This window comes from Lissotriton vulgaris, chromosome 3_1, assembly GCF_964263255.1.
Source record: "Lissotriton vulgaris chromosome 3_1, aLisVul1.2, whole genome shotgun sequence".
NCBI lineage: Eukaryota > Metazoa > Chordata > Amphibia > Caudata > Salamandridae > Lissotriton > Lissotriton vulgaris.
The window spans coordinates 908,240,088-908,267,131 of NC_141689.1; the positions used below are offsets into that span (position 1 = coordinate 908,240,088).

Genomic DNA, 27,044 nt, shown 5'->3' on the forward strand with positions numbered 1-27,044 from the left:
TATTTGAGCCAGCCTGACATTTCTTACTTCTTTTGAATACAACCAGTAACAGTTTGATCGCCCTGGCGAAGTTCTTGCCTAAAAGAACGAAACGCGTTGGCTGCTTGGTTTCGATAAAAATAAAAGTAAGAATAAAGAAATCTCAAATATTTCCAACATTGGATGGACATTTAATCATTGTCTTTTGAATATTTGGTTTGGTGGTGCATCCCACAGTTGAAAAAAGTATCAATTTGCGGTTGACAGGGACCTGTCACCCAGGAGTGATTTAAGATCACAATGATGAAACATAGTTAACTACAACAAGCAGGTAGCACCAGCCAAAGTTTTTACATTTGGACTTAATCTACTTTTTGGGGTTCAAATTCTTCAGCAGGTCATGGTCCAAAGCTAAAACCAAAGAGGGTTTCCCGAAGTCGGATATAATGCCATAGACTGCCCATCGTGGTCACTTCTTTGCTGGCATATATTAATCTACACACCTCTGTCCAACGATTTCCCTGCCAGGAAGGCAAGGCTGGAAACTATAGCCGGAAGAGCTCAATGGAGCTTTATACCATTACTATGAGGTCCTACGGTTTTCAGCACAGCAAAAGCTCAACAAGGAATCTGGTTTTCTTGATGGACAAAGGTGCAACCTTGTCTGGAATACCTCAGCACCTTGGCCTGGTCCTCGGGATGTATAAAATGACTAAGCTCAACTTTTCTCCAACTGCTGGGAAAGGTTCTCCTGGTCGCTGCTTTAGCCCTCAGGTCCTTCACAAAGGGTTCTATGCTACGGGTGCTCCTGCATGGACAAGGACTAAGTGGTCAGCTGGGCCTTCTTGATTTCAGGAGGTCTTTTGCATTTTGTGTCGCTCTAGCAGGTAACAAGAGATTAACCACTTGAAGAGCAGGAATCAGGAGTTCTTGAGCAATATTTCTTTCTGCTGTCAGGCAAAGTCTTCTTTCTTCCTGGTTCCCAGAATGTTCATGTAGATGGTCTAAATGCTTACTGCAGCTCGTATGTTATATTTAACGTCCACGTCGCCGATGCAATTTCTGCACCACATTAGACTGGCCATACTGGAAAGGTAAATACACCAATTGGTTGAAACCAATATTACTGAACAGTTTTAGGGAAATAGCACACACACTGTAGTACTCAATGTGGTATCACAGTGAACAGAGTCATAATACCAGAAACATCAAGATTCATAAAAAGATGGAAAATCTGGACTAGCAATGCAGAAAATGCAGATCTCCACTACAGAGAATAACACTTTACCTATGCTACTGCTTTGAATAATTATTTAATCAATGTATTTTAAACTTAATTATCATGTATCACTTCTCTGCTTATAGTTTTAGGAACATGAATGAAAACTCATGTGTCTTTAATATTTAGTTAAAATCTTTAGAAAACACACATCCACTTATATGAATTGAAACTTATTTAACAACTGTGCAGAGCTGCTGCTTTTCTATTTAGCAAGATCCCAAGGATAACCATCTCAAAAACTGCCATTTGTACCACCTGCCGACATTATAAGAATATTACCAGTCACATAGGAGTTCCATGACCGTATAAAGGAACAGGTCGAAGGATAAATTCCTTTATAAGGTCATAGAATTCCGAAGTGACTTGCAATATCCCTTTAAGGCATGGCAGAGAGTATTTTATCCTTTATAATAAATGGCTAAACCACAACCTTTTCCAAAAACTATTAAATAGTTGGTTTCTTGCTCTTTCATATGAAAGCATTGTTATGGTTGCAGGCATGAAGAATGCAATCTGAATCTGTAGTTTGAAATTAAACAGACCAAAAAGCATTTAGTAATGTTTTCCAAAATAGATATTAGTAACATTTTTACACGAGTCAAATTAAAAATGCTGTCATTACACGAGTCAAATTAAAAATGCTGTAGCTCAGATGTGAAGAGCTTCAGTTTCCTATAATGGCCCTAAAACTAAATTTGGTGCCATAAATATCTAATTTCTGTAGACCACTGTTCCTTTTAGAAAAAGAGATCAGAATAATGTAACTTTTTATAGTTTTCACAGAAAGTATAATTATGCTCTGTGACCAGCCTTTCTCTTACAGTAGGCATTGAGATGTCAGAACTCAGCTGTAATAACCTATTTCAGTTGAGCAGCTACATCATTTCATTATTACAGGTGACTAGAGGCGTCATAGCTCAACAGTAACATGGAAAATAGAGAAAGGCTTTTATATGGTTTGCAGGCTCCCTCGTATTATAATACAAATAAAGCAGCAAAATCCTTTTGAAATGTGTTCTGTGTCTGTAACAAAAGTGATCGATGGAGGACTGCCAATTGGAGGAATTTATATTTCATCTTTCCTTGTTTGGGCAGCACCACCATACCCATTAAACACTGCTTAGGGGATGAATCTAGTGTCAACCCTGTCCACTCAACAGTTCCTATCAACCACCGCCGGCACGTCAATATGTCTTCATAATATCACGCCAAATATAAAAATGTTGCTCCCCCCTATCCACAGCGAGGGCACGCAGCAGAGCAGCCCACATAAATCCTGACATAAATCCTGACTGGCTTAAGAGGCATAAGATACGTGCAATGTACATAATTAAAACGAATGAACTTAAATCCGGCATTCCCGGAGAACCCTGAACCAAAGAGCAAGTCATTTTCTTTTGCCTTTCCTATGCAGGTGCTGCTTGTAGTCTCATCATGGCAGCCTATCTAATCTTGATATCTCACCAAGGGATCTTCATGCCTTCATCAGCTCCGCCTCCACATCCCCGCCTCCTGACTTCCGCCGCTATAAGTCTGCTAGCAGAGTTTGCTGATTTGTCAGGTCCTTCTGCAAGTGTTGTTCAACTCTGAATTCCTTCCCTAGGCATACCACCTAGGCCACCACTGTCAGTGACCCCCCCTCATTCCACTGGTGGCCATGTCTCCCCAGTGATACTCAAGAATGAGCCCAACTGTGTTGCGAGGGCTTCCCATTACTCCTGGTCCAGCAAGACCTCTGGCAGCCTTCTCCATGAGTAAGAATCCACCCATCTATTGCCTCAGTCAATTGCAACTTTCAGTGGGGAATGGTCTGATAAATACCTCACCACATACTGACCCTCCTGTACCTAGATGAGAATGCCTCCTGATCCCTGTAGCTGGTCTAGTCTAATATAAGTGTGATGAGTCAGTGTGACAGGAGTATACACTACCCAGCGGATGAAGTTCTCTCCTTCCCGTATTGAACATATTGTGTTGTGGGGGATGTTTGTCAGGCACCCCATCCAATTTGCAATGAAAGTCCCCCGCCGACAGTATTGCGACACCAAGGCAGCTAGTCAAACCCTGGATCTTGACTAAAAAGTCGCTGTCATCCTGGTTTGGTGCATAAAGGTTTAGGATGCCGATTTCTCTCTCATCTAGTTTCCCCTGCAATAGGATACACTACACCTCCATGTCTGCTTCTGAGTATGTGAGTTTGAAGAATACTCTAGGGGCCACCCACACGGACACCCCCTAGCATAAGACAAGTACGTGGATGAGTACAATTGCCCCCTCTATTTCTTTTTTAATTTTGTGCGCTCCGAGCCAATCAAGTGAATCTCCTGAAGACAGGATATTTGTATTTTAGGTCTACAGAGCAAAGTAGATCATATTTATCCAATGGGTGCATGGAACCCCAATCACCGGGAAGCTCCCCCTCTTTTCCCTACTGGGGCGAATCTGGAGAGTTCCACGTTCCAATCAGAGGACCTCGTCCCAGATTTAAAGCCAGGGCCACACCTCCTCTGGGCATTAAAAAAAATAACTTTTACCTTGCTCCACCACCCGCAATTTAGCAGTACACAATAACATGTAACAGGGGTTTAGAGCCCGGAGTTTCTGCTTCACGTCAATGATTGTCTTTCTTCTACTCTGAACCTTCCTGGTGTAGTCAGGTAGATGACTTTTTTCTGGCAGCTGTAAGTAATGTCACATAGTTGAAAATCCTGGCTATGAGCACCCTTAAAGGTGGGCCTACCGGAGGCCTCATCAGCCCTATGCACACTCTCAATGGCAAACACTGGAGACAGTCCTTGGGGCTTAAGTGTATGTGGAATACACTGCTCCAAGAAGCAATCCGGAGCGGCGTGCTCTACTCCCTACAGAAAGCTCTAGAATCGCAAATTATTACAACCCTCCGCATATCCGTTCTGGAGTTGAGGGTCTTCGTTATTGCCATCATCTTGGACATCTGATCATTGAGGTTTGTCACTTCCATTTATAACTCTCCTATTGAGCTCTCCGCTGATTTAACATGGTCAGCTGCCTTATGTAGGTCAGAACGTAGCAGGTTGACCTCGAAAGAGCTCGAGTTAATCTTCTCCTCCAATGCCGTCCGGGAACCCTGGATAGAAGCCATCAATACAGCCCACATGGGCTACCCCAGTGGGTCCCCAGAGCCCTCAGGCTGTTTAGCGCCCTCCTGGCACACATTGCGTTCAGCAGTACCTTGTGAGTACTGTGGAATGGTGTTCTCCTGAGCTATTTGGGCTGCTTCATCTTTCCCCATGACTTGGAGTCCCTCTATTATTTGCTTATCCCGCAATTTTGGGCTACTGTTCCCGGGCCCTCTATGTTCAGTGTAGCGAGGCCCTGGGAGAGTCAATCACATCCATGGCAGGTCTTGGCAGATCGACAGTCCCTACCGGTGTATCGCTTCTAGAATCAGGTGGCTAATTCCCAGTCAAGCTCCCCAGGGAGAGCTGCAGTAGTGGGGTCAGGTGTAGCAGGCGACGCTCTGGCCAGGTTCTCCGCACAACCTTCAGCACATCGGCAACATGTGTCACACAGTGTCTGGATTTTTAGTCCACTTGCCCTGCTGTATCTGGGGCTCCTCACCCGCGGGTATGGGTTTCAGAGCTTGGGCCCACCACAGAAAGTATACTACACCCGGGGGGCCCAGTGCGTCACTCTGCTCCTGAGCCACACGTCAAAAGCCAGCTCCCCTGTGCAGGCCCCCGTAGGGAAGAGCCAACAGGCAGAATCACACAAGAGAGCCAACTAAGCACCTCCTAGGTTTGCAGGGGGAGAAGCTCCCACCAGTCGGTCCACCAGTCTCTTGATGTGCCTCATATGGCACTGTAGAGCAGTCCTCATAGGGCTAAGCTTACCTCCTCGCGCTTCAACTCTTGACGAGGGAGCCCCAATTCATAATGGCCAGCACTGCTCTACTTCTGTTCCTGCAGCAGATATGCAGTCTCACAAGTCTCTACCTGGGCAGCCACCATGAAGCCCTTTTCCTCCTTGCACCAGAGAGGGCCCCCATCAAACTGGCCAAAGCCCAATCAGCTGCTGCCAACGCCGGATGCACCTGCTATGCCCACTGTGATTTTGAGCTGCGGCATACAGGTCTTGTGTCTGCACCATTTATCGGGTGCCGGGATTATGCCAATAGTAAAGAAATAGATTTTTTTTCTATTTCTTTACCTTTGGTATAATCGCCGCACCTGCGCTTTACTTTTAATGTTATATGTAAAGCGTGGGTGCCGCGATTATACCAAAAGTAAAGAAATAGATGTTTTTTCTATTTCTTTACCTTTGGTATAATCGCGGCACCCGCGCTTTACTTATAACATCAAAAGTAATGCGCGGGTGCCACGATTGTACCACAAGTAAAGAAAAACAAGTGGCGAGCGCATCACGCCTGTGTCCCGGCACAATCATTGCTCCTCTCACGGCCTATTAGTGTCTATTACACGCTTGGTGCGCGTAATAGACACCAATAGGCCGTAGGAGGAGCTATGCGCGTACCTCTGGCCAATTGCGTTCAGTCTTTTACAATAAGACGCACACAAAGGCCAATGGGGGAGCTGAAAAGAAAACGCACATGCACAAGCGTGTGCAATTCCTAAGTCAGCTCTCATTCCCCGTTTTTCACCTCCAAAATGCCTTGGAGTACACCGCTAGGCGTGAGGCCTAAAAAGAAGGCCTAAAAAGAAGTACTTAAAAAGTAAACAATGGAAGGATTGATGCCAACCAATCAAAAGAGATGGAAAGAGGCTATGCTCCATAGGAGGGCTGTTAGACCTGACATCATTGGCCTGAGTCTCTCCTCCATTTTTTCTGTTTGCCTCCTCTGTTTATGATGTTTTTGCCGGAATATTGCTTTGGGCACTGTGCCACTGCTGATCAGTGCCTCAGTGCAAGTGCTCCCTATGTTAAATTGATATTGATTGGATTCCATGTTTGGCTTATTTGGTTTACCGTCAGTCCCTAGTATAGTGCACCAGGAGTGCCAGGGCTTGGAAATACAAATGCTGCTAGTGGGCTTGCCACCCACAGAAGCAGCCTGGTAAAATATGTCTAAAGGTCTGACATTGCTAGACCTACGTGCAGTCTGGTACTGTCAGGTGGGCTGCGCATGTACACCTACTTGCCAGTCCCCAAACCTTCCCTTAACTTCATGTTAGTCACCCCTATGGTAGGCCCAAGGGCAGGGTGCATTGTAAGCATAAGGTAGGACAAGCCCTGATGTGTGTGGCATGTCCTAATAGTGAATTACAGCCATATTCGTTTTTTACTATTGTAAGGTAACCTGCTCTCCATAAGTTAGAATGGGCTGCCAGGGTTATTAAACGCTATAATCCTAGCGGGCTCGGGGAGCATGGTACAATCTCGAGTTTGGTATCCCTGAACTCAGAGTTTAATAACGCATCCGTTTGGGTGGATGGTTTTTGGACTCTGGGTTTGAAAATAGCACTTTTAGAAAGTGGCTATTTTCTTGTCTGACTATTTGCTGGTCTCTGCTGGTTTGGTGTGTGTGTGACAAGGGCTGGGTGGCTCCACAGGTCTGAATGAGTCAGTGTGGGGTGAGTGAGGCATTTGCATTGAGAGTAGGGGAAGAGTAGCTCCTGATAGACTGCCCTGCCTGACACTATGCTGGCTCCACCTCCTGCAGGGCGACTGATGGCTCTGTGCCTGCCAGGGAAAATCCTGCTCCACCTCCTGCTGGGCGGCTGAGGACCCTGCCCTGCACAGTGAATAGGCCAAGTGTCTCGGCCTGGCTACACCCACAACAAGCCCAGGATGAGGGGAATTCCCCTGCATGGACAAAGGGATCAAAGCAGAAAAGGGGTATAAGAGAAGGAACCCTGAACCAAAGAACTTAGATCAATTCTGACAAGGAAACCTGAACCAAGGACAAGAAGCCTGCTGATCCAAGGACTTGCCTACCCCTTCTGCCAGAATGCTGTTTGCTGGGGGGAATCCTGCAGTCACTTCTTTATTTTTGCCAAGGCACCAGGAGAGAGGAACTGAGTGTGTACTCTCAAGCTTTGCCAAGGAAATCTCCATGGGCTGGAAGAATGCCAGCCTCCTGTTGAAGTCACAGGGCTAAAGGACTTCACTATTCGCTGAAAGTGCTTGTTGCTGGAACCTGAAAGTCCAGCACCTCTGAAGAAATCCAGCAATCCTGACGCCGACGGACGCAGCCGAATCCAGCTCGACATCGTGAGTGCAGCTCCTGTGTCCCGCATCTTCGCCACCGGCCGCCGGGCCCGATCGACGCTAGCCGCTACCGACGCCTCGACACTGAGCCCTCTTGATGCCGTGAGCGCTGCTCACTCTTGCAACAGCGACATCGACGACGACGCCGTATCCTGCTTCGCCTCATGAGCGCTGCTCCTGCCTGACATCTGTCGACGCCGCTGCAGATCGCCCAGACTCCGAGGCCCGATCGACGCCGAAGACTCGACGCCGGGACACCTCGACGCCGTAGATCATCTTTTCTTCGTTTTCCAAGGTACTGTGTTTTGGGGGTCTGTTTCGATTCAGGGCTCGACGTTGCGCTCCTCGCGGTCGATGCCGAACCTTTGGATTAACTTTTCCTCAACGTCGTGTGACTCCTGTGGGGGTTACATTGTTGCCAAGAACTTTGATTTAAAGAAGAAGAGTTGCTTTTTTTACTAAAGACTTTGTGCTAAGAAGAAACTACACTTGAACTATTATTTTTTCCTTCCAAGAGTATTTATTAAGATTGTGGTATATTTTTGTCGTTATTTGGTCTTGTGCTAAACCTTATATAAACATCCTTATTTTTATAATACTACTGTGTCGTGCCCATTTGTAGTGGATTCCCTTTATTACTGTATATGGTCATAAATGCTTAACGCACTGCTTCTGAGATAAGCCTGTCTGCTTTGCCAAGCTACCAAGGGGGTGAGCAGGGGTTATCTGAGTGTGTTATCCCCTTGCCCTGACTAGAGGAGGTGGGTCCCTATTTGTCAGAAGTGTATACCTCTGCCAACTAGAGACAGCCGATTCTAACAAGGGCCAAAGAAAACATTAATAAGCTGGGACACGAAAAAGAAGCAAGAAAATAAGAGTGACAGGAAACTCGATTAATAGTAAGCAATGGGCGAGGTTACTCAGAATCTAACTTTCGTAACCAGATAACTCTGCCGTCTGGTCAGTTCGACCTAAAAAGGTGTTTCGCATAAAGTCTGGCTCACCCATATCAGCTTAAACATAGGGATAAAACAATATAAGTACTAACTATTTCTTATAAAGGGGAAAAAAATCACAAATCTGTACTCCAAACCTAGCCTATGGGTCAAATAGTCCCAATGCTATTCAAAACCAACTCTGGGTCAACATTCTCCAGCTCGCACTGCGACAGAAAGACCTCGCTGCCCAGGCTGGGACATGGTCACGAAAGATTAGTCCAGAGAAATGTTTATCTTTGCGAATTCAGATTACATTGTTTATGCATGAGGATTTAATCCCCATGTATCTTCAAACATGAATACAACGAACTGCCGAGTCAGAGCTCTTCTCGGGAGAAGTTAATAAGAGCGTGAATCAGATAATGGAATTTCAATAAACAAAGCACCTTTCTCATTTCCACGGGGAGATACACGTCAAAATTTTGACATGATTCCTGGCATCAACCGTATTGCTTGTCGGATAAATTATGGTACACTTGAGGACACTTAATCAAACACAAATTAAATCATGAAGTAGATAAAAAAAAAAACATTGCTGGGAGCTTAAAATGGAATTGGGTTGAGAGGGTAGATAGGCAAGCAGATGAAATTTACTTGTGTCCTGAACTTGAGCAATTAACATCTGAACACCAACCGCGGGGTAGAAAACGTGCGCATTTTTTATTTTCTTTTTAACAATTACAAATTTTGACAATATATGTAATAAAATCTCTTACCTTCCACGTACGTTGGAAACGAGGCCAAGCTTTTTCTCGACTGCAATAAAGAGAAACAGAGGTTCAAGCAAAACAAAACATGCAAGAAAAAAAGTAAATAGAGAGATAAGGCTGGCACAAGGGTTATTGGCACCCAGCATTTTGCCACACACATTGGTGCCATGTTTGATGTTTCTAGCGCACAATGGCGCCCCCAAAATTGCAAAGCTGTCGTAAGGGCCCTGTTGGCATCCCGGTGCACAGGTACCAACACTCTGAATCGTAAAAATATAGAACATGGTTTGCATCCCTGCACTCAGAAATCAGTCTGAGTGGATCGATTACATAAGAAGAATAAATGTTTAATATAATCTAGATGCAGATTGCAAATAATAACTGTGCATCATTTATCGTTATGCTTGCAGTATGTACAAAATCTCACTCCAAAATCGATTTGGCTAGAATAGCTGGGCCTACTTTTGACTCTAATGCTTAAGTCACCTCACATATCATGAGGCTGGTTCAACCACATTATAACCATAGATCAAGGGAAGAGAGTACTCCACATTGTGTGTATCTTTGTCAAAGTAGAAATGACAAACTCGTAAACAGATGTTTCCGTCTCTCAAAGAAGCCAGGAAAGGTGCAGGCACAGTTGATTGATTGAATGCACTCGTTCTAAAGAACAATATTTCACCAGCATGTTGTTAAGTAGAACTGCTGCTCTGAAGCACGGGCCACACAAAGAAGTGGGCTAACACAAACACAAATTGTTCTTTCTGCAAACTACTAATGCGAAAAGGCACGTTTTACAAGAGTACACTGGAAAAACAAAAAAAAAAGCATGCTAGTGACGAAAATGTCATATACTTACCACCTGGTGAATCAGTAATTATCACCTGCCACATCTGTTCTCTTCCCACATGTTTGGTTTGGACTTTTTGGCCTGTACTTCACGTGAGCCTCACAATGCATTTGAGGCATATATATTATTAAATGACTCCACTGCTACCTAATCAACACATGCTTTCCATCACTCTATAGCAGTTAACAAGTTAAACAGCTCGGTAAAATCATCATGTGTCATTGCAACATTTAATGTACACGTCAGAAAGTATTAACAACAGATGCAGATGTGTTTTATTAAAGGAGACTTTGTGAAGCTACAGGGTAGGTATGGTGGGTTTAATAGAAATTACAGCAAACCCTGTGTATTTTATTTTTGTTGTCTATTATTGTTAGTAAAGAGGCCTGACAAAGAAGATACACAGATCCGTGGGATGGATTGGGGACTTGTCAAATAGTTCACGTATATCGCTTTAAAACAGCAAATAGAAATTATTTAAAACGTATCGTTCATCCCTTTTCAACTCAGCAGGGTAGAGCTCTAGCATCGTATCCACTCTGGCAATATCATATAAATTGTGCAGGAGCTTCTTGCACAAGGCGCACTCCAGCTATAGTTGTAGCGGACTGACACCGCTGCTCTGACACTGTGCACTGGGATTCGCCCAAGACCTTTTGTTTTCTAGGGGCCACATGGACCTAATAGTGGATGGAGCAGGCGAAAAGGTCTGTACACTCTCTCTTGGGGGGACCCTGGTACACACTCTTACAGAAATGGACACAGAAAATGCTTTAACACTGTGCAATATTGTCCTAAAAATAAGATTTGCTCACACATCCCTAAAGAAGGGAATAACCAACCCAATATTTCAAAACCCCAAAGCTCACAATGGCCTCGATTGAAACTAAGGTTATCATGCAATCACCCCTTGTGGCAAGATTCTCGGAAAAGTGTATAGATAAACCGCTTAACAATTGCACCCATTATAACAGCCTCTAAAACTTCAAGTAGGCTATCACTCAAATTAAATCAAATTTATTTTATTTGTTTGATTAATTAAAATCTTACAAAGCAGCTAAAACATTTACAAAATATAAAATACTAAAACAATCCGTATGTTCAAATAATTTTCATCAGACTAATATAATATTCAATTGGTCGGTTCGTATGGACACAGTACATAATTTAATCAAACACAGGCTTCCAACTTTTTTTGAACCATTTGAAGGAATTTGATGAAAGCTGAATTAATTGGTAGGTCTTCTGGATTTAAACTTGCCATTAGTGCCTGCCTACAAGTCCTTACACCACGTTCATTAAACAGTTTCTTAAGTGTACTTTTTCTTTCAGCTTCCAGATCCGGACAAAGACACAATAGGTGTAAGATGGCTTCTTGTCCTGATTTACATAGCCTACACAGGGAGTTATCTTCTGATCTTTTCCATAGTGCCAAGTGGCATAAACCTGGAAAATTGCCAAACCTAGCATTCACAAAAATGTGTTTTTATTTTCGACCATGAAGTTTCCAGGTAGGTTTGAATCTTTTTTTTCTTGTAACCATTCACGATTGGCCACACATGCTTTCTTTTAACAAAGTTATCTTTTTCCTTTATCAAGGAGAGATAATCGGTAAGTTTGTTTACTGTTTTTTTTAAACTCTCCTGGACAACCGTGGTGTTCCAAATAGGTGTTATGCCAAACTCATCAATTGCTAGATTTAAATAGGAGCTGGCAGTTAGGTTCCTGTTATATTTCTTATTTCTAGCCACAGTAGGCGAGACATTTCGTTGTCCTGATCGTTTTTTATTCTGTACCACACTTTCATTGTGTGCCCTTTTCTTGCATAACATTGGTTGTTTAGCCCAAATTCCAATCTCACTTGGGCTTGTGAGGCATTCTTTGGGAAAGAAAATAAAGTTCTATAGGTCTTAGCGACCGAGGTGTTGATGATCTCTGCATCTTTGCGGTTGAGCACCTCATTGCCATATGTTAGAGTAGGCAATAATTTTGCTTCAATTGTTTTTAATAAGGGACGATAAGACAAGTCTCCAATGGTTTTCTGAAGTGATCTAAATGCACCAACAAGGGGGTTCGCTTTCCTTGTAATGTCGAGTTTTTGAGTCTCGTACTTGCCATTATCACTAAAAGTTACTCCCAAGTACTTATAGTCAGGTACTTGCTCCAGTTTTTTTCCTTGCAGGATCCATTTGTGTGCATGTTTTAATCGTATATTTTTTGTAATTACCATCACCTTGGTCTTGGCTTCGTTTATATGCATACCATTTTCCTCAGAGTACTTGGAGATTCCATCAATCAGTCGTTGCATCCCTACCTTTGTATAACTCAGGAGTATGACATCATCCGCATTTAATAAACTGGATATCTGAGTTTGAGCTAACCTTGGGGGGTGGGCATTAATGGCGTTTAATTCCGTGGTAAGATCAGCTATAAATAAATTAAAAAGTAAGGCATTCAACAAACAACCCTGTTTAAGACCACTTGATGTTGGAATTATTTTGGTTAATGTTGAGCCGTTACCCGTCCTCACCCTAACCCAAGTTTCAGAGAGTTTCAGAGTGCAAGAGCTTAATCATCTTTAGCAGCTTATCTGGTATTCCTTGTTTGGCCAGTTTGTCCCATAAAAGTTCTCTATCGACACAGTCAAAGGCTGATTTAAAATCTACAAAACACAAATATAAATGTAGCTTAGCTAGTATTGCTTTTTCTATTAATGTTGCTAAAATTAAAAGATGTGTTGTCGTACCAAGGCCTTTGACGAAGCCTGTTTGATTTGAGGGTAGTACATGATTCTCTTTAGCCCAGTCGGTTAGATTCATCAGGAGAAATCCAGCAAACAGCTTAGCATCCGTGTCCCTTAAAGTGATTAAGCGATACTTTTATGGCTGTTGCCAGTTTCCTTTCTTGAATATGGGTGTTATAAGTGATCCTTTCCATGATTTCGAGATTTGTCCAGTCTGGACCACTTCGTTAAAAACATCTGTAAGGTAAACTGACCAGAAGTCAGGCGCCTCTTTGAAAAGTGCAAACAGGATGCCATTCGGATCAGGGGCACCATATTTTTGCTTTTTTATCAAACTTGCCACTTGACTATTAGTTATGAAAATCTCACTATCTTCTTCTTTGTCGATCATTGTTGAACTAGCGTTGACAGTAAGTTGTGTCTGAGACGGTTGATTTGGATTTAGATGTGTTTTGAGAAACGTCACTCATTATTCTTCGGATAGACTGGTTCCAATTCCCAGTTTGTTTGGTCTAGCTAGGCCATTGATTATTCTCCAGAACTCCCTTGAGTTTGCCAAAGTACTTGCATGGAATATTTTTGTCCACAGGTCTTGTCTGGCTTTGCTCTTTTCATTCCAAATCAATTTCTTTAAGGTACGGTTTATATTTCTCAGTGAAGCAGCTATTTCTTTGTTGAGCGGAGACTTCGCTAGGTGTCTCCTCAGCCTGTTTCGTGTGCATCTGAGTTTCCTAATAGCATATGGAAAAAAGATGTAATTTTCTCTGCCTTCCCCTTTTTTGCTATGTGCCCCTTCCCTTCTTTGTACTCCTGTTTTAGTATTATCGGTGACTACTTTGTGGGTAACATTTTCCCATCGTTCTATGCGATTTATGCTTGTTTTTTCATCCATAGATTCTGTCGCTAGCTTTTTTGCCCTTGCCATGGTCTCATCCATATTTCGGGTTTCCATATAATTTTCGAATAATTGATGGTACAGATCTCACCTGGGATAGTCTGGAAGGTCTCAGATTTTGGACACAATGTTTTTATCTCAATAATTTGCTGACTGTGATCGCTGTCCCTAACTTTATTCAGGGTATAAGATATCACCTTGTTGAAAATAGATAAAGACGTCAGCGTGTAGTCAATTCGTGAGGTACCCTATTTTGAATAAAATGAGCAAGCCGGTGGAGAGTCTGTTGAAAATCTGCCATTTAATATCCTAAGGCCCAGCGCTTCCATGTCCTTCACCAAGTTTATCCCTATTTTATTTTGTTGACTGACATTTTTAGGTTCCATTATTGGGTCAGGGATCGCCCATTGTTGATTTTGTGATTGGACAAAGTCGCTCCGTACCAAGGGCATTCACAAATTAGTATTGAAGTCCCCTGTTACAATATAATCAGCCAATGGGTCTTCCAAAATTTGCTCTAGTAATAAGTTTTTTAGGGCAGTAGTCAGCACTTTTTTTAAAGACCTTTTCGGCGGTATGTAGACATTTACTAGAGTAAAAGTTTTGTATGGCATATTTTTACAGGCTTTATAATGAATTTTTTGTGCGAGAAGGTTAAAGTTGTTCGTATGTATTGGCTCATGTTTCGCATCTAAGTCATTTGATACGAAAATTGCTAACTGGGACGTCCAAATTTCTGATATTTAACGGCTGGTTCAAAGTAACCCGTATGATGTTTTAACATAAATGGGTCTGTTGCCCATGTTTCCTGCAGTAAAATTATATGAGTCTGAGTTGAAAATCCTTGAATTTTAGCTTCCTTCCATTGTCCAGAGAGCCCATTAATGGTCCATGAGCATATCTTCAATTTTGAAAAGACCCTAGGCTTTTCTTGCAATAGCTCTTGCGGTGGGGTTTGTTAGTAGTCCTTTGTACCGTGGAAGGATGCCATATTCCAATGTTCGTTTACCTCTTTTCTGTCCTCTTTCTCTAATGGGATAGAACAGGCTTTGGCTTTGTGGTTGATTTTTCCCAAAGGATTTTTTAATACGGAGAAAACGGTGTTACTTTCAATAGACTCAGATTTTTTGTATTGCTTCCAGCATTTAAAAGGGGTGTTGGATAGACCTTTGGAGGGAGTTGACTTATTAATATACCCCAATCACGAAAACATCCATGCTCTTTCAGGATAGAGTCTGCTATTGGGCCTGTGGGTACTGTTATCAGTGTTAATGGCAGTTAGCCTTCCGGATTTGACTGAAAGCCTCCTGTTTCAAGAGTTGGTAAGTTTTTCAAGAGTTGGTAAGTTTTTCATCAACCGGAGGATATTTCCTCTATTTAGAATGTCATGGGGTCCTCTTGATTCATATACAGGCTTAAGGACTATTTGTATGGTCCTTTTTTATTTGGCGTTGTCTCGCTTATTCCTTTCCCTGGTCTTTTATTTTCTGTGCAGGTGATCTGCCTACTCTGACCTCTTTTTACAATGACTAAATTATCTTGCGTTTTTTCATAGTTCAGATCGTCAGTTATTTCTTCTCTTTTGGGACAGTTTCTCATTTCTCCGATATTCCCCATTTCTTTCCGTTCTGGAAGAACATCTTGTTTTATACAAGTTCTGAGTTAACTGAACGGATTTTTTTCATAATGGTCGTTCAGAGTTTGGTTAGGTGGACTTTGGACTTTGTGCATCGTTCTCATTATACAATTGTTCTGAACTCCTGTGATAGCCTTGCACTATTTTCCTTAGTCCTACTCTGGGCTTGATCGTTTTGGATTCCAGAAAGAGGGAGATCATTTATTATACAGCCGTTTACATTAATTTTGTTTGTTATTTGAGCTTCCTGCACTGTTTTTTGTTCAACCTCACGAAAACCGGAGTTTTGGTCGGATGTTTCAGTTACACTAATGATTTTACTTTCAGTCAGTCTATATTTTGAACTGAGGGCGGATGGTTTAGAGAAGATATTGTAGTATTTGTTATCTCCATCAGCGTTTTTTGCCACTTTAATTAGAGGCGTCCCATTTTCTCCTTTGTTTGGTAATTTTTCCTTTTTTCTCTGTTGGTCTAAAGTATTTGTAGTTGTGGAGTATTTAGATTCCGTAGTTGTTGCTCTTTCTTTGTAGGGTTTAGCTATTTTTATTTCAGTGTGAGTAAAGCTTTCCTTGTTTACCCTATTTCTTGCTTTCCTTAGTTTCTTTTTCTGTCTTTTTGTTAGTTTAAAAGCCACTGAGTCCTTGTCTTCTTTGTTCTGTTTATTGAACGAGTCTCCTGGTTTGTTGTTTACTTTATTTTCGCTTATGTCATGGATTGTGTTTGCTTGATTTGTCAGATTTGGCTTTTTACTATGTTCAATAGACAACTCCGTCGGTTTCTTCTGTTTGCTTTCTGAGGTTAAGTTTTTACTAATTTGGTTTCCATCCTTCTTACTATTTTCCGCTTTCTTTTTGTGAATAGCTTCTTTGGCGTCCTCCAATATTGTGTTTACAACATCCGGTATAAGTACTAATTTGTTTATTATTGGAGCACATGTGCATTCTATGCAGGTTGGCGCTTTTTCCTTTTGTACTTTTATTATTAAATTGTTTAGGTTGGCTAGTTTATTCTCAATTCCTGCAACTGCATTGGCCATAAGACCCAAAATGTCTATTTGGATGTCCATTTTGTTTGACTGAGCAGCTAAAGCTTCCAGAGTTAGTACGGAGGTTTGATAATGTATGTCCCATATTGTTCCGGCATCTTTTTTCCCTGTTTGTTTTGAGTTGTGCTCGAGATTTAGTTAATTGGTATTTGAGGTACTGTTGTCATCTACATCATTTCTTTTGGTATCGGGGATACCTTTGTGTGTAATTGTCAATCCTTGACTTGGCGATAGAACACTCCATTTGATAGGAGCGCTTTCCTTTATAACTGCAGATCCATCTGTTAATATTGATTGTTTTTTGGTTGCAGGACCATTTACAAGCGATAGTTGTTTCTTGCTTCCTGTTTCAATATTTGCATTTTCTAAGGACTGTAAATGAATAATATTTTCCTGCTCAGTTGGTTCTTGTGAGTTGTGATTTTGCACTTTGAGTCGTCCATTTACGTCTGTATGTTGGTTTCCTAATATGTGGACAAACATTGTTCCTTCCAGGGCGTTTTGGCACCCTGGTTTTAGTGTTAGTAGCAATTCTTTAGGTGTATAAGCTTGATTATTTTTTATGACCACATTGGCCTCTAACGGTAGCGGAGCGGATTCATTAAAAGTTGCCTGTGTGAAGTTAGAGTGATTAAAGACCTCTAAGCTTTCTACACTTTCCACTATTCTATTTTTCGTGCCTTGCACAAATATTTTATGCGGTAGATGTTCTAGTCGTAAGTCCATTCGTAGGTCTGTTCCTTCTGAATTATCGTTAGACTTGGCAAGTGTGTTAACTCCCACTTCAGTGTTAGGTCCAAACCCCCTTTCGTTCCGTTCATTGGTTTGAGTGGGGACTGTAAAGATTTTAAATCGTGCTCCGATTGCATAGTCATGAGTGCAGTTGTTGGGTCTTTCATGAAGTCAAATTTCTGTGGGATTTTTGTTGATCTTTCAAACATCCTTGCTATAGGTGAAATTAGCGACTGAGTAGGCCCCTTTATTTGTGCTTTAACACAGAATTTTTTTTGAGAATTGGATACTTGATTTCTTCGGGTTCGTTTCTTAGGGGAGCCCACAGTTCTTTCTTTACCAGAGCGCATTTTTCTAGTAGCAACTTTTCTTAATTAGGTTGTTTGGTGTTATAGGAGTTGATGTTGCTGCTTTGCTGCTGGTTTAGTTATATTTACAATACACGCTCGCGAAATAGGTATGGATTTAAGAGGAGGCAAGCCAAAAACTGTCGCAACAGCCACCAGAGAAAAAAAGGAGGATGCAGAAGAAGGAGACAGGGGGACATGGGGGCAAGATCGTCAGGTTAAAGCTCACCGCATCAACGCACAATCCCTGCTTCACAAAAAGAGCACGCTACCACCACCGGCTCCGGCAAAGTCCCGACACCAATAATCCCTTCATCTAATTTTTAAAATGATAGGTGCACGAATACCTTCTTAGGAGATGGGGATTTGCTGTGTAATGGTTAGTGGTTGTTTAACAGATATTTACTTAAAAGGCTGCTTGATGAGTATTTATCTTTTCTATACTGAGCTTTCTCAGCTCTCAGGTCACTGTGCCCAGCTCTAAGAGAAGAAATCAGAAAAAAAGTTTGAGGGCTCGGGTTACCACGGCATAGCAAGACTCATGGCACCTGCAGTAATTAGAGCACCGCGGCACTTGCGGCACTCTCGTAGCCGCTCCTGGAATTCCACTGATTTTTCAGTGGTTCTTGCAGTGCCGGGACCGCCCGTGGCAATCATGGCGCTCTCTTACTCACGGCTCCTGCCTTTCACCTTCGTCTTCACACACCTGCAGTACCCACGGCACCAGCGGCTGACCCTCTCCCCTGCAATTGAGGCCCGCCCTCACCGCTCGGTGCGGGTGCTGGGTGATGCTGGATGGAGCTAGATCCTGCTTAGATCCCGCTTAGACCTGCCGCGGAGCCTCCGCCGGTGCAGCCGCCGCCTCCACTCCTCATGAATCGCTGGATCTCGTTTGGAGCTCACTGCTCACTACTGTAGTCTAGCGACCAGCCTCGAAATCACCGCCTGTTGTCTAGCAGCACAACGACCACCCCGAGCTACAGCAGCCTTGCCATGAAGGAACACATTTGTTGGAATCCACGTAGGGGGTTGCTCCTGTCATCTCTCCATTAGGCTATCACTCAGGGTATCACACAGAAACAGCTCCACCCAACTTCATACAATGCATATAAAAAAAACTATGAAAATAAAATGTGTCTACTAATCCTGATTCACCTATAGAAAGGAACAGCAAACACTGCCGTACACCCTTTCTCCACGGTTCCTTATCACTGAATGAGTTCAAGTCAGATCTACACAATTGCTGCAAAATAGTGAAAATAACTGACTCCTACTCAAGCCCTGTGAAAAACGCATTGGAGGTCCACGTGGATCAGTATTAGCCCCCCCATCGTATTTAAGAAAGTAAATATCACAAGGTCCTAACTGGAAACCAATGAAAACACACAACCCATTTCAGAATATGGCAAGGAGTGACTCTGCTTTGCCTAGGTGGCCTGAGGATACTCTTTCATGTTTCTTTTGATCCTTGTTGGCTATCATTTGTCGCTCGGCAGTCACAAATAAAGATCCTCTGTTAACAGATATTTGGCTAACCTTTAAAGAACCTTCAACAAGTCATGAATTAGTAAATCAACCATGATTGCGCGATTCACTAATATATGTTGCGCGAGAGTCTCTTTTGCAATATATTAGCTTCCTGCTTATGGTTGCTAACAGCCAAACCAGTTACTGGAAAATTACCAATTGACTGGAGTCAGCTGACCTACTTCAATTGCTGTCACACGCATTTAACTGGGTTGTGTGAAACCCATCCAACAACTGACTATGGTCATCCAAGAAACTTCATATAACAAATTGAGAGAAAGAGGAGGAAGCTAGAGTGCTCGTTCGTCTCCCCTGGTCATAAGCACATATAAATAAAAAGAACGAGCTCTAGAGCTGCCCTCTAGAAAACCCAATGATTTAGCATGCCACCAACTAGGTTGGTGGGTGATGGTTCTTCTAAAAAAACAACTGGTTTCCCTGTCAAGGAGGCCAATCATGTATTAACCCTTCAGATTGGGTTTTCTAGAGCGCAGCTCTAGAGCTCGTTCTCTTTGTTTATATACATCCAAGACATTTAACTCGGCTATGCCGGCCCCCCGCCCCCACCAAAAATCAAAGCCAAAGTGAGCTGAATACTGGGATGCCACATCTCTTCCTGAGGTGGAGGCTAAACTCAGTAATCTTCAACAAACCCCATCTAATTGTTTTTCTATGCCACGGTCTCCTTGGGGCATGTGCCCTGCTCTGTGCACCCAGAGTTTTGCCCTCATTCATAAAAATCTGCTGGTAACATTATGCAGGTATTTACCTTTGCTGAGGCTGGAAAACATGGTTCTTGATTCTCCGGGTACTTTACGGGTAATGCAGAGCTTGCATTTTCCAGTTCTGTCATTTCAGGCTGTAACCTTCTTTCAGGCAATTTCTAGACAAAGTATTTCACTTTATTTATTGTATTTATTTATAAAGTTTTATATAGCGCGAACCAGATCCCAAGGGATATCCGAGCGCTTTACAGAAGAACAGTTGTAATCACCTTTAAGTTAATCAAAGAATCATTCTCTTAATAAGAAGTGCTAACTTTAATGATGCAATGTTATATTTTGTAAACTACATCTGTGGATCTTAAGTGTAAATGGTGACCCGGAAGAGAACGGAGTAAAGAGTAGTGGAAAATATTGTAAATGTCTTATGATAAGCCAGCTGAAAAGGTTAAAAAACAGTGCATGGTTCATATGTATCCCTTGAAAAATGTATTTAGGATAGGAAGGTTGTTATGTTCTTGTGGAGGCGCATGGTTATGTATTACAGATGTCTATTAACAAAAACCTTTTTTTTTGTGCAAAAAGTGTTAATGTATTTACCATCATACCTCTGACGTTTTCAGGCCTAGGAATATTTGTCAGAATTTTTAAACATATAATATATTTCTCAACTTTGGATTATTAGTATGTTATGATGTATGTATTGTGGTTTGCATTTCAAATATTTTTAGTTGCATAAATCACTATTAGTTTATGCAAAGAATATTTCAATCCTGGTGGCATTACTGTATCGCCTAAAGGGGCCAGCTGGTTGTTGCTAAAGAGACTGCAGAATTTACTGATTTTTGTGATCAACTCATATATGAATTTCATTTACAGATGTTAGATTGAATGCATTAAAACTGCACACCTTTCCTTCAAGGCAGCCCTGGAAATTGCTATGATGTACTTTGTAAGCAGCCATTACTGGTCAGCTGACATTCTCTCAGCCCTATGCCTCCAAAGTCAACAAGAGTTATATGCAGACAGATTAGGTCGACCACTCAAGTAATTGAATGGAGCAACCATACCTACATGTGTTAATCTCTATCTGCAAACCCAAAAGAGAGGACATTTTTCCCTTTAAAGAAAGGTTCTTAAATGCTGAGTTAGCTCTTTACCTTCCATGTTTGCACATTTTTGCATCTTTTTTTTAGATTGCAGCCTACCATACAGCGTAGGTCTGTGGTATGCGAAAGACATCTTGGGGAGATTCAGAAAGCTGATCTAGGAATGCATTCTGCTGGCCATATGCCATTGTCTTTGTGGTTTGTAACTCACGTTTTCTTGCTTCGCATTTGCTGGCTTCATTTGCTTCAGACTGTCCAGGTTCAGTTTTTCCCGACCGATGAGAAAGCAGTGTTCACTGTATTCTTCAAATAACTCTTTTCCTGTAAACAGGCCTTTAAATATTGTTGTTATCTAGTCACATTTGCTGGGCATTCAAAGACAGAGGTACAAATGTCAAGCTATGTTTTCGTGGAAGCCTGGTTATTTTGCTTTTGGCAAACTTTAAAGTGAGAGCGTTTTTAGGAAAGAGGAGTGCGTCGTACTTCCCCCATGGAGCCTACTTGTGCCCTTTTTTAAAATTAAATTTTAGACATAGTCATCTCAAAAGATATCTCATTCTTCATCTGCACAAAACATTTGTATGTTTTTTGCTAAATTCCTCTTCTTTGGGGAATCCCTTTAATTTGCAAAACTGCTTTTATTTTGGAACAGAGTACAAAACTGTATTTCAGTTTCAGCGTCAGCCTAACATGTAGTGATCTTGGGCAATTTACACTGTTTATAGTCCATTCACTGTAAAGCACACTTTAAGAATTTTTCACAGGAAAGAGCCAGCCACATTGTAACACAATTTAACAATGCTTGGTTTTCACTTTGATGTGTAAAGTTATGCTTTATTCATGACATCTGTGACAACTCGTTTTGGAGAGTTGGATACGTTTAAAGTTACTTTTTAGAAAAGCTTTTGTGTTCATGTTCACCTACATAATAATTATGTATTCAGTCTGCAACTTTGCCTTTTCGGAACACAAACATTACTGGATATAAACGATTTCTTCATGCTACCTTGCAGGCACTAGGGCCATGATCTGAACGGTGCATCAGGTGCAGTGGCACAGGGGCCAAAAGCTCTAGGAAACCCAATGAACACCGTTATTGCCATATTTTACTACTAAACAAGCAGTCAGGAGTGCTTTTTTGGTTCTTTTGTAACCATTGCACCCAAAGTAGCACATAGTGTAAAGCAACACTGTAGTAAAAACTGTAACCTATTGGACTTTTCGGTCTACCTCTAACTTATGTTAAATTCAGTGCATTTACATGGCACATTTTCACAGTTTTTGGTATGGTCCTAAAAAGCTTCTAAAACTGGACCCACTAACACCTTGGCAAGAGCATTTCTATTCAATACATAACATTAGCTCTTTCGCTGTTGCAAACACTACATAAATACTTATAACTTTACCATCTGCTCGAGGAGGCTCCTTTAGGCCCGCTCACCGAGGTTGATCGTGGATACGACTCCTTTTGTGAGTGGATATCTGGGGCTCTCGATTCTCTGATCCCTATGTGCTGGTCCAAGTGTCGTCGGAAGGAGCCGAGTCCTTGGTATGACAGTACCTTGGCATCTCTTAAGAGGGCCTGTAGACAGGCCGAAAGATTATGGAGGAAGTCGTATGACCCAGATTTGAAGATCTGCTATCTGGCCAAGGTCAAGATCTACCACAGGGCAGTGTGTCAAACTCGCGCTTCCTTTTATGCCCATCAGTTTCAGAATTCTGCTAATCCATCTAAACTTATTTTTAAAGTATTAAAGGACCTGATGACTAAGAGAGCAACTGCGGTGGAAATATGCTCGGACACCCACTGTGAGGGTTTGGCCTCCTTCTTCCATGAAAAAGTGCAAGCCATCTATCGCACTTTCCCAACGGGTTCCCTGATGCTAGAGCAGGTTGGTTGCACCTTAGGTGAGGGGGAGTGTCTTTCTATCTTACCCCCCTTATCTATGGAGGTGTTTGACTCTCTCAGCACTAAAATCAAGTCTGGATCTCCGGCAGACCTGCTGAAACCCGGCCCAACTTAAGACCCTGGCACCGGTTTGCCGCACCCCGGTGCTGTCTTTGATCAACCTGTCCCTCTCTTCTGGAGTGGTTCCCGTCAGATGGAAGCAGGCGGTAGTCACGCCAATCCTGAAGAAGGCGACCCTCGACCCCCTTAAACCTGAAAACTACCGCCCTATCACCCTTCTCCCTTGGGCCACGAAAATGGCGGAGGCCCATGTGAATGCCACTCTTTCAGACCATCTTGGTAGGTTTAACATTCTTGACCCTACTCAGAACGGGTTCCGTGCGGGAAACAGCACGGAGACGGCCCTTCTCTCTATGGTCGAGCATCTGCGTTCCGTGCTGGATTCGGGTCGGACGGCGGCACTATTGTTATTAGATCTCAGTGCCGCCTTCGACACGGTCTCGCACGGGATTCTGCTTCGGCGTCTTGAGGAGGTGGGCGTCTCTGGCCCCGCCTTGTGCTGGTTTCGATCCTTCCTTACGGATGGGTCATTCCAGGTGGCGATCCCGCCCGGTAAGTCGTCATCTTACCCGTTAGACCAGGGAGTCCCACAGGGGTCATCACTGAGTCCCACCCTTTTTAATCTGTATCGTCAAGCGGTGGGGCCTGACTATGGTCTCCTACGCAGATGACATGCAGCTGGCGGTCACACTGAGCGGGGACTCAGGTCTGGAGGCTCCCAGGTTCTGTGATGGTCTGCGAAAAGTGGCTAACTGGATGAATTCCAACTGTCTCCAGTGAAACACCAAGAAGACGGAGATTATGGTGGTTGGTAAACAGGTGGCTTTGTGGGGCGACAAATGGTGGCCTTCGGATTTGGGTGTGACTCCCCTCCCAGCGTCAGAGATAAAAAACCTGGGGGTGTGGCTTGATCCTTCTCCGAGTTTCATCTGTCATACCAAGAAGGTGGCGTCTTCTTGCTATGGCATCATTAGAGGACTTCGACCCATCCTCAAATTCTTTGATGCACCCACAAGACAACTGGTGGTCCAAGCATCAGTGCTGTCCAGGCTGGACTATGCCAGCTCACTACTGGCGGGGGTTAACCAGTCAGAACTCTCGCAACTGCAGCGGGTTCAAAACGCTGCGGCCCGACTGGTGACAGGTATGCCTAGGCGGTGCCCGGTGTCCAATACCCTGCGCTCTCTCCACTGGCTCCCTGTGTAGCAGAGGATTAGATTCAAGGTTCTTTGCCTTGCATTTAAAATCCTCAAGGGTACATCCCCACAAATCTTGGAGAAACTGCTGATTTCCTATGTCCCCTCCCGCACTTTTAGATCGTTAGGCCAGAACTTAGCAGTGGTCCCGCTTTTTAAGTTGAGCAGAGTTGGTGGCCGCTCCTTCCGAGTCCTGGCGGCGAGCTGGTGGAATTCTCTTCCTCCGCAAATCCGGGCCATCGATGAGCTCCTTCAGTTTAGACGGGCCATCAAGACCTTTTTATTTGTTTAGCCCCTCTGAGGTGTCTCTTCTCCTTTCTGCTTGCTCTTAATGCTGTGTTGTGTTTACCTTTTCAAAGCGCCAGGACGCCCCTTTGCTGGGGCAGCTGTGCGCGGTACAAATAAAAATAACATAACAAAAAAAAAAAAACCAATATGTCATTCCATAACAAGCACTGGAAAAGCCAATAGTTCTCGCCTATGCAAGATCTATTGGATTTGTCAATTTTTTGTAGCCCAATTATACAATTAAAAAAAGTGTCATGCAGATTTTTTACATTACTTTCTGCCATTTGCAACATAGCTAAAAAACATTAGCAAAGCCAATAAATCATCTCACATAGGCAGAACCTCTGGCTTTGCTAATGCTTGTTTCATTTGCATTCTTCTCTTTGTTGGTATGCAATTTTCTCGTAGAAAATTATGTTTAATAGTTTCTCTTCTTATGTTGGCAAATGTCATGCTTTTCAAAAGCAACAAAATCTATCTGAATTAGAAAATATAGCATTTTGGGCTTCTGGCTTGACCCACGTGGACATTGCTTACTTTATGTATCAACTTTAGAGATATATCAATCCATTGGATTTAATTTCAAAAGCCCCGATATAAGCAGAGTGTGCGTGTTCTGATGCCCACTGTTTCTTAACATGTTTTCAGTCACACACAGAAAACAGCATTTAGTCAAAATTTCTTGATGCTAAATATTCTTGTTTTATATTTTCTATGTGACCGCAAATTGTAATATTCTTGCATATATTTTGCATTTCTCACATGGTCTTTTTTATCAGTTTTGCCCGGTGCTTTGATTCAGAACATCATTATTTTTCAGTGCCTCTCATTTCATCTGGCTTGTCAATTGGCAAAAATGTGTACTGGTTACAATTTCATGAAAAAAATGATGTAGTTGCAACCTGCTGTTTTTCAACAAATGAAGGGCATCATATTTTATCATATTGAAACTTAATTACTGAGTGGAACATTTTTAACAGATCAGCTTTAGGTTTCCTGTTAACGGAGTGAGTTTCTTACTCAATTGACATTCTCATACAGCTACTTGCTGTACAGATCCCAGTGATACCATACAACATCTAAATCGTGTCAATCAGACTGTCAATCCTCTCTTGTTGGAATACCAAAAGGCCAATAATATCATCAATACTGCTGCATGGTATCTTGGTTAAGCCAACCGCTTTGCACCAGACAAATTCAATTGCCACAGTGGAATCAATGGATTTATCTGTATCCCTTGTGACATGTAGTAGTTTAACCAATCACATGGGGTTATCCAAAGCTGTTTCCATATCTGTTTTGATCAACTGTGAATCATTTCAGAAACCATTTTTTCCATTTAATTATTCAATCTTTTTACCTATATTGGTTGTTAATGTTTACTTAAAGTGTACCTAATACTCTATGTTTCTCTGGTATGATCCAGAGAATGACTAAAACCTGCATTTTCTTTTGAGGAAAAAATACCTACAAATCTATTGTGAATTCATCTACACCTGATAACCTTCCAGTGTTCATGACTTTTACTGTTTTCTTGCCTCATCACCACATATACCATTGTCTAAATCTGTCAGTTGCTCCTGTGAGATTGAAAAGTCCAAGTTTATCCAAAAGGTTTCAGCTAGCAGTGGTCTCCACCATAGGCGGTAAACATCTTTTTTTTAACTACTTTCTCTGCAATGTGTTTTCATGCTTACCACACAAGGCGCACTCCGATTGAGTTAGAAACTGGTTTGGGATTCAGAGGGTGGTTCATCTATCTTCTCGCATGGCCTGACAGCTCAGCGCTAGTGTTTCAAAGTATCAGCACAACGTAGAACGAAGGTGCATGCAAGGTAACAAGTTTTATAGGTGTATATATGTTAAAACGCCGACACATGCAACCTCGTTTTTTAACTATTTCACTCTGTAAGCAGCGCTGAGTAGGCGCTGACGATTGCTGTAGAAGATCACAGTTCATTGTATAGGAATGTATGACCCTGCTGAGACAGGGTTGTCTAGTCATTAGCTCTTTTGCTCGTCCTCTTTCTATAGTATTTCTTCTGTTTTTCTCAATAGAGCGGTGCTCCATTTCTACCTGAGCTGTAGCCGGGTGAGGTGGAGAGTTCATTCCCCAAACAGTGGGTGAGTGGGTACAGTGTTACCCTGGTTATATCCTCATATTGTTCTGAAGTGACCAAGTTGACTATAAAGCAACTGTTGATCAATACTATTTGACATGATTATGTTCTCATATAGACATTTGTTTTTTCCTTTTTCTTTTAAAGCTATCGTCACTAACTGTATATATCTTTTTATGTGTTTGTCTGTCCCACATGATCACATGACCATCTGGATTATCTCCATGGGCGATCTCAGGTGATATGAATTTATAATATAAATCACTAAGACTTGCACACCAGCAGTAGCATTCATTGTTAAGGTCCTGAAGAAGCAGAGAGGGATCGCCTGACCCTATTACGCTGCAGAAACATGTCGACCTCGTTTACATCTAAGTAGTCATTTGTTAAACTACTTTGCACTGTTTTTAAACTTTGGGTGTGGGTAGGATCCCATTAAAATTCTTTTTCCACTCCTGCAACCCAATATTAATTCATTTATTTAGTTTTCTTGCACTTGGCATGTTTATTTCTTTGCACTGCTAGTCAGTCACCCCCTGATACCACTTCTCCTTCATCACATCTCAGTATCCTCCAAGAAGATTAGGCTACAATCTACCTAATCCACAGTGGACATGTTTCCACTTCCTTCGGGTGAAGGATCCCAAATGATGTAGGGCAGTACAGGATGGGTATCTGATGGGAACACA

At 42.4% G+C, this 27,044-nt stretch overlaps 1 protein-coding gene across 3 annotated transcripts in view; it reads right to left on the bottom strand.

Moving 5' to 3' along the window:
• The window catches only part of APBA1 (amyloid beta precursor protein binding family A member 1), a 514,808-nt gene that overhangs the window by 92,989 nt on the left and 394,775 nt on the right, over positions 1 to 27,044 (bottom strand). For all 3 annotated transcript variants that reach the window (XM_086961250.1, XM_086961249.1, XM_086961248.1), the window contains one exon: positions 9,183 to 9,222. In XM_086961250.1, coding sequence (XP_086817376.1) covers positions 9,183 to 9,222 — 40 coding nt within the window. The remainder of the gene's footprint in view (positions 1 to 9,182; positions 9,223 to 27,044) is intronic.